The sequence below is a fragment of the Lolium perenne genome, chromosome 4, assembly GCF_019359855.2.
Source record: "Lolium perenne isolate Kyuss_39 chromosome 4, Kyuss_2.0, whole genome shotgun sequence".
NCBI classification, from domain to species: domain Eukaryota; kingdom Viridiplantae; phylum Streptophyta; class Magnoliopsida; order Poales; family Poaceae; genus Lolium; species Lolium perenne.
In genome coordinates this window covers 1325928-1333918 of record NC_067247.2, presented here as the reverse complement: position 1 = coordinate 1333918, position 7991 = coordinate 1325928, and the positions used below count along the sequence as shown (strand labels likewise).

Here is a 7991-nt window from a genome sequence, read left to right as displayed (position 1 = left end):
ACAGGGGGTAGCACTTCATTGATGCGAGGGTAAGGGAACATCGCCATCTACGGGTCGAGGTGCAAGAGACGCAAGGGTTTTACCCAGGTTCAGCCCCTCCGGAGAGTAAAAGGCCTACGTCCTGCTAGATCTTATTGCTCAGTGGAGAATTACAATGGGGGGGCACAGTCGGCGGCTACGCCAAGAGCTTACAAAGGGAGATTAGATCTCGAGTAAGGTGTCCTCTAGGGTTTAAGCCCGGGGGTTTATATAGGCACCCCCGATCTAGGGTTACATGGAGATAACTCCGAATCGTATCAGTTGCTACTAATCCGGGATCCGCTAACCCTCTTGCAAGTAATCTTCTTATCCAGTCGCGTAGATGACCTCCTTGGGATCACGGCCCAGTCGCCTTAGGGCCCAGTCGCTTGGGCGACTGGCGGTCCGCCTGGGCCTCCGTCTCCTCGGCGAGTGGGACTGGCGACCCACCCCCTATGGGCATATCCCCATCAGGCTGAATCACAAATGGCTGAAGAAGCGAAGGTCAAAGGTCGTGCTATGGGAGCTGGGCGCTTCACGCCTTGCGCGCCCTCATCTACGGCGCCGGCGCCGGCGACGCGCTCAGCCCCTTACTCTACTCCACCTAGCAAGCCGGTCTCCAATGTGTCTAACACAAAGAAATCCGATTCTGCTGCAAGTTCGAGTGGTTCTAGCATGTCTACCGCACGCAACCGTGATATGGCTTGTCATACATGTGGTGGCAAGGGTCACTTCAAGAGAGATTGTCCTAACCATAAAGTTATGATTATCAATGAGGACAATGAGTATGAGACTGGAGATGATGTTGATCCTAATGCTTCCAGAAGATGATGACTATGACACTGATGATGAAGATGCATATCCGTCTGATGCTCGCACCATCGTTGTGTCGCAGCGTGCTCTTAATGTGTTGCCTAGTGCATCTACTCAGCGCTGCAATTTGTTCCAAACAAAGGTTTTAGTTGGTCCTGACAAGGCTTGCAAGCTCATTATTCATGGCGGGAGTTGCCGCAATTTAGCAAGCAAGGAGTTGTGTACCAAGCTGAAGTTGAAGTATCTACCGCACCCGCATCCATACTATATCCAGTGGTTCAGCGACAATGGTGAGATGAAGGTGAACCACATGGTGCGTGTTGATTTTGAGATTTGACCGTATAAGGATTGCATTGATTTTGATGTGGTTCCTATGACGGTTTGTCACCTACTATTGGGCCGGCCTTGGCTCTATGACCGTTCTATGCAACACAATGGTCGTGCCAATACATATCACTTGGAGTACAAGGGCAAGAAAATCAACTTACAGCCTATGTCACCACAATAGATTGTCAATGACTCTCGTCAGAAAATTGAAGTAATCTTGGAGGATGCACCTTTAGATAGGCGAGAAAATTGTAATATTGTGAGTGATATAATGAAAAGTGAGCGAGTGAATTCCTTAGTTTCATTAGCCACCAAAGAAGACATGAGAGAATTTAGTGAGGATCCTACGACCATGCCTCTTGTGCTTTTGTACAGGGGTACGGTTTTGGTTTCTAACGACATGAACCCTCTTCCTTTTGGTGTTTCTAATGTTTTGCAGGACTTCGGCAATGTGTTTCCGGAGGAGGTACCCGCAGGACTACCACCATTGCGAGGTATTGAGCATCAAATTGACTTGATTCCCGGAGCTTCGCTGCCCAATAGGGCGCCATACAGAACAAACCCCGAAGAGACGAAGGAGATACAAAAGCAAGTACAAGCGCTACTCGACAAAGGTTATATCCGCATAAGCCTTAGTCCTTGTGATGTTCATGTTATTCTAGTTCCTAAGAAAGATGGTACATGGCGTATGTGCGTAGATTGTAGAGCTATAAACAACATTATTATTCGATATCGTCATCCTATTCCCCGTTTAGAGGATATGCTAGATGAATTGAGTGGTGCTGCTGTGTTCTCTAAAATTGATTTGTGTAGTGGTTATCATCAAATTAGGATGAAAGAAGGGGATGAATGGAAAACAGCCTTTAAAACAAAATTTGGTTTATATGAGTGGTTAGTAATGCCTTTTGGTTTGACTAATGCACCTAGCACTTTCATGAGACTGATGAACCATGTTTTGCGTGAATTTATTGGCAAGTTTGTGGTTGTGTATTTTGATGATATATTAATCTACAGCCGCAATGAATCTGATCATACTATACATATTCGACATGTTTTGCAAGTGTTGCGTGATAATAAACTGTATGGTTATCTTGAGAAGTGCACATTTTGCAAAGATAAGGTCATATTTCTTGGTTATGTTGTCTCTAAGCATGGAGTAGAAGTAGATGTGTCTAAAATTGAAGCTATTCAAAATTGGCCTACTCCCATGAATGTGAGTCAAGTAAGAAGTTTTCATGGTCTAGTTGGGTTTTATAGAAGATTTGTGCCCAACTTTAGTACTATTGCTGCACCTTTGAATGATTTAACTAAAAAGGGTGTTGTCTTTGAGTGGGGCGTAGCCCAAGATCATGCTTTTGATGAACTTAAGAGATTGTTAACTTCTGCACCATTGCTTGCACTTCCTGATTTCAATAAGCAATTTGAGATTGAATGTGATGCTAGTGGTATTGGAATTGGTGGTGTGTTGATGCAAGAGGGTCGCCCAATTGCATATTTTTCTGAGAAACTTTCTGGTGCTAAGTTGAACTATCCTATATATGATAAAGAATTGTATGCTTTAATTAGAGTTCTTGAGGTTTGGCAACATTACTTGTGGCCAAAAGAATTTATCATACATTCTGATCATGAAGCTTTGAAATATCTGAAAGCCCAATCTACTTTGCATAAGCGCCTAGCTAAGTAGGTTGAGTTCATTGAGTCTTTTCCATACATTATCAAGCATAAGAAGGGAAAAGATAATATTGTTGTTGATGCTCTATCTAGGAAGAATATGCTATTAACTCAACTTGATGTTAAAATTCCTGGTTTAGAGATACTATGTGATTTGTATGCTACTGATCATGATTTTACTGAACCATATCACTTATGTGCTCTTGGTAAAGCATGGGAAAAATATCACATACATGATGGGTTCTTGTTTAGAGCTAACAAACTATGTGTTCCAGAATCGTCTGTGCGTTTACTCTTATTGCAGAAATCACATGCTGGAGGTTTGATGGGTCACTTTGGGCGTGAGAAGACGCTACTCATGCTAGCTGACCACTTTTATTGGCCAAAGATGAGGCGGGACGTGAACAGGTATGTAAAGAGGTGCATTACTTGCAACAAGTCCAAGTCCAAGCTGAAGCCTCACAGTTTGTATACTCCTTTACCGGCACCTACTACACCTTGGGAAGACATTAGTATGGATTTTGTGTTGGGTTTGCCGCGTACTAAAAGAGGCCATGATTCTATATTTGTGGTAGTGGATAGATTCTCTAAGATGTCACACTTTATTGCCTGCCACAAAAGCGACGATACGTCGCATATTGCTAACCTGTTTTTCAGGGAGATTGTACGTCAACATGGAGTCCCGAAGACTATTGTTTCTGATCGTGACGTGAAGTTTATGAGCTACTTCTGGAAGACGTTGTGGAGAAAGCTGGGGACGAAGCTGCTTTTCAGCACTACTTGTCATCCTCAAACTGATGGTCAAACTGAAGTGGTGAATAGAACATTTTCACAACTATTGAGATCCATGATCAAGAAGAACCTGAAGGAGTGGGAAGAGTGTTTGCCGCATGTGGAGTTGCTTACAACAGGGCAGTACATTCTACCACAGAGCTGTGTCCCTTTGAGGTGGTGTATGGTTTCAAACCCATTACTCCGCTTGATTTGTTGCCTCTACCCATACATGAGAGAGTTAATATGGAGGCATCCAAGAGGGCAGATTTTGTACGGAAGATACATGTGAAGACTAAAGAGTTGATCGAGAAGAAAGGCAAGAGCAATGCTGCAAGGATGAATAAGAAGCGTAAGGAGATATTGTTCAAGCCTGGTGATATGGTCTCGGTACATTTTCGCAAGGATAGGTTTCCGAAGCTGCGGAAGTCCAAGTTGAAGCCTCGTGGTGCTGGTCCTTACAAAGTGCTTGCCAAGATCAATGATAATGCATACTCGATAGTTCTTCCAGTTGATGAGTTTGGTGTCAGTAATTCTTTCAATGTTGCTGATTTGACACCATATGACGGAGAAGACCTTGGAGCGTCGAGGTCGACGCCTTTTGAAGGGGGGAGATGATGAGGACATCCCTACCTCACTACTACCTCCGTCATTACAAGAAGATGATCCTGCTGTGAAGCTCAAGTCCAATGAAGTCAGGATTGGACCAACGACACGAGCTCGTGCGAAGCTACTTAAACAATAGGTGAACTTGTTCCTAAACGATACTTTGATTGATGAGAACTTTATACTGCCTAAGTGCTATTACTTATGTATGATCAGGTATGAGGAGGGAGCAAGCATCGCACGAGGAGGAGAGGAGCAGCTCGACCAGAAGATGGACGTGAAGCTGGACATGGAGCTGGACATGAAGACATCCCATGGACGCGCGAGGGAGGAGCGGGAGGCATGCGCGAGAGGGGAAGCTTAAGTTCAGGCCGGTGCCAGATCCGGTCCGACCGGCCGTGCCGCCGGACCAACCGGTCACAGGCCCGGTCCGACCGGATCCAGCGCCGGGTACGTCCGGTCCAAACCGGCTGCGGTGCTTGTGCCAACCGGGCACTATCCAGTTTGCCCAGGAGCCTCGCCCGGTCACCACCCGGTGCCAGGTCCGGTTTGAACCGGACCGGCCGGTCCCAGACCCGGTCAACCGGCCACCAGACCGGCCGACTCCGAGTCTGTCTCGACCAGATCTATTCTGGGTCGGTTATTTTCGTACTTTTTCGACCTGGGATCGTCCTGAACCCCTATATAAGTGCCCAGGATGCCCCAAAGTTCCTTTAGAACATGTTTAAGATAAACCCTAGTTCAATTTGTTTGCTTTGCAACTCTATTGAATCTCTACATCCAATTGCATTGATTTGGTGTGGAATCCCTGAATGTCTTGTGTGATTTGTTGTTCCATTGGGAATTAGTAGATTGCAACCGCTTCGTGGTCGGCGGCTACGTGCGCTAGTGTGTGGAGTTGCGAATATCTTGCAGGGTTGAGAGCTGTTGCATTGGCGACAGGGACCAATCGAGAGATCTCGTTGCGTCATACAAGTTATCATCCCCTACATCGTCGTGTTCATCCGCTGTGTTCATCCCGTGATCATCATCACCACCGTTGCTTACTGAGAAGATCGGGCCACCCCTTATCAGAACAAATAAGACATCTTTAAGCGGAATAGTTAAGCCATCAGCTAGCTCCAAGTGGACGTCGCCAAAAGCTTCAACTTCTTGAATTCCATTCGCGACTCCAACGCATCTTTTGCTTCTTTTCGTAGTCCTGTATTGAATGGAATCCCTGTAAAGAATTTGCAACATGAACAATTGCACCTGAGTCAATCCACCAAGTAGATTTCGAAAACTGTGTATACAGGGATTCATTTACAAAGGAAACTAAATTGTTACCTCTCTTTGCCATTAATTCTTTCAGCCAATCAAGGAAGTCTTTCTTGTAGTGCCCAGTCTTCTCACAGTGAAGACATTGATCTTTGTCCACTGCCATTGGCCTATGCTAGAACTTCTGATGATGCGGCATTGAACCTTTTGCATATGGCTTTGAAGGAGAGCCCTTGTTGCTTTGTGTGAAGGTTCTTTTCTTGTTGTCCTTCACATAATTTATAGAACCTCCATTTTGTGCCTTGAGCCTATCCTCCTCTTGCACACACATAGCAATGGTCATTTCAATGTCCCATTTTTCAGGGTTCATGTTGTAATTGACAACAAAGTTGTCAAACTGTGATGGCAGTGAAGCCATGACCAAGTGAACCAGAAGTGCAGGCTTCAGCTCTAGGTCATCATCCCTGGGCTTCAGCTTTGCAGCCAGGTTGCTCATCCTGAGGATGTGCTTCCTGATGCCATGCCCACCTCCAGTGTACTTTTCTGTAACCAGCTGCTTCAGCAACTGGGTTGCATATGTCTTTGAAGAACCAGTGAACTGGCTCTTTATCGTTTCCAAGTACTCCCTAATGGAAGCACACTCTGCAATTGAGCCCATGATGGCGTTCTCAATTGTGTTCTTTATAAATGCCATGCACTTTTTATTGGCAGTCTGCCACTTTTTGTTCTTTAAGGTGTAGGCTATCTCCATAGGAGCATGGTCTCTTTTATTTTTGTCCCATGCCTCATCATCATCCTTGTCATCTCTGACGGGGTCAACAGGCTTTGTGGGTTGCGGTGTTTCAAGCACCCAGTCCACCTCAGCACATACGAAGCCGAAATCCACCTTCTTCCTCCACTCTGTGTAGTTATCCCCTCTTAGGGTGGGAACATCCTTGATGCAGCTCATCAAATAGAACTCTCCTGAAAACCACAAAGAAGTGACAACAGTACAATTGCATATTATAATCCAACGTTGGTCTGAATTAAGACATGCAACTGTTAATGCAAATAAAACTATATCAACGTTGGGCAGAAATAGAGATAAATGCACATCTTATTATTGCAACAAAACCATGGTCATGTCATTAATTACATTGGTCCAAAAATAACATAACCATAATTGCCACAATAATTACTTTTAATCACACTTTCAAAATTTAATAATCACTTTTGCATATAAAATGCTCCTTTTACTATATGCAGCGGAACCTGTGAATTTAGAGTATTAACTTTTGAACTTTCAGAGGCATATCTATCACTTTTTAATTTCTGAACAAATATTTTGTTCGTCCTATTTATTTAGAAAAAACTAGACAAAAATTTGGCAAAAAAATGACCCAAAACTGCCTAAAATGCCTCTGGAATCGACGCTGGCCGTCGGATCTCATCCGACGGTTGTCCTTCTCTTTCGCGTTGTTTAAAAGGCTGGCCGAATCGATGCCTCCCAGAAAACCTAACCCTAGACGCAGTGTCCCCTCGACCCTCTCTCTGTCACTCTCTAGCGGCGGCAGCACGGAGGATGCCCCTCCCGCCCGCGCGCGTGTCCCGGCGGCTCACCGTCACCGGCGTGCCCGCCCCTTCACTGTCTCTCCCGCTCACCCTCCGGCGGCGGAGGAACCTAGCCTGTGGCCGCACCACACCGGCAACAGCGAAAACACGGTGGCTCACACCTCTCTTGATCCTCCCTGCCACCAGACCCCGATGGCCAAGGCTGAGACGAGGAGCAGCGGCGCCCCCCTGTGCCTCTTGCCGGTGAGTGAGTCCACCTGAGTGGTCAGCGCACCGCCGTCAAGCGGTGCAGTGGCGGTGCCCTTCTTTGCCGTCGTGCACTAGCAGCCGCAACACGGTAATTTTTCTCTTCTTTTCTTTTCCTTCTTCCTCCACCGAGGCCACCCGAGGGGGGAAATGGCGAGGAGAAGATGGCTCTTCTTCCCGATGCCTCGGCATGCCGATGCGCATCGGGATAGAGAGGTGCGCGGCCTTGCGATGGCACAAGCTTTGACGGCGAGCTCGAGGGCGTCGGCCGGTTACTTTTCCTTTTCTTTTGGTTACAGGGACGATCCAGGGTTTGCTGTTCAATTTCTTTTCTACCCGAAAAACATCTAGAACTAGTTGCTCTGATACCAATGTTGAATCCCTTAGATCTGTTAGGCTAGATGCAATCGGTAGATACAATTGTTGTATGTATACTGCGAGTTATGAGAGAGATTGAGAGAGACAGAGGCATACCTTCTCCCTTCGAGGAGGAGCCTTCGGACATCGACATGGTGGCGGCAGACAGCGTGAGAGGCAGCGGTGGTGGTGCTTCCCGTGAGCACTGCGCGAACCCTAGTTCGGTAGGGGATATTGGTTGGGTGACTGGCGGCGCGGTCAACATCATATTGCGTGCCCCGGCCCCCACCTCTTTGTATAGCACAGGTCACAAGGGCCCACCAACCATAAGAGGGTTGGACGCCCCCGATCAGGGTGCGAGTCAAAGGGCCCGT

At 46.5% G+C, this 7991-nt stretch overlaps 1 protein-coding gene across 1 annotated transcript; it reads right to left on the bottom strand.

Annotated features, from left to right (window-relative positions):
- Positions 1-5638: 5638 nt before the first annotated feature.
- On the bottom strand, positions 5639-7771 carry LOC127297178 (uncharacterized). The gene is made up of 2 exons (XM_051327473.1): positions 7735-7771; positions 5639-6426 (listed from the first exon to the last, which is right to left on the bottom strand). The coding sequence occupies exons 1-2, from the start codon at positions 7769-7771 to the stop codon at positions 5639-5641; spliced, it is 825 nt and encodes a 274-aa protein (XP_051183433.1).
- Positions 7772-7991: the final 220 nt, after the last annotated feature.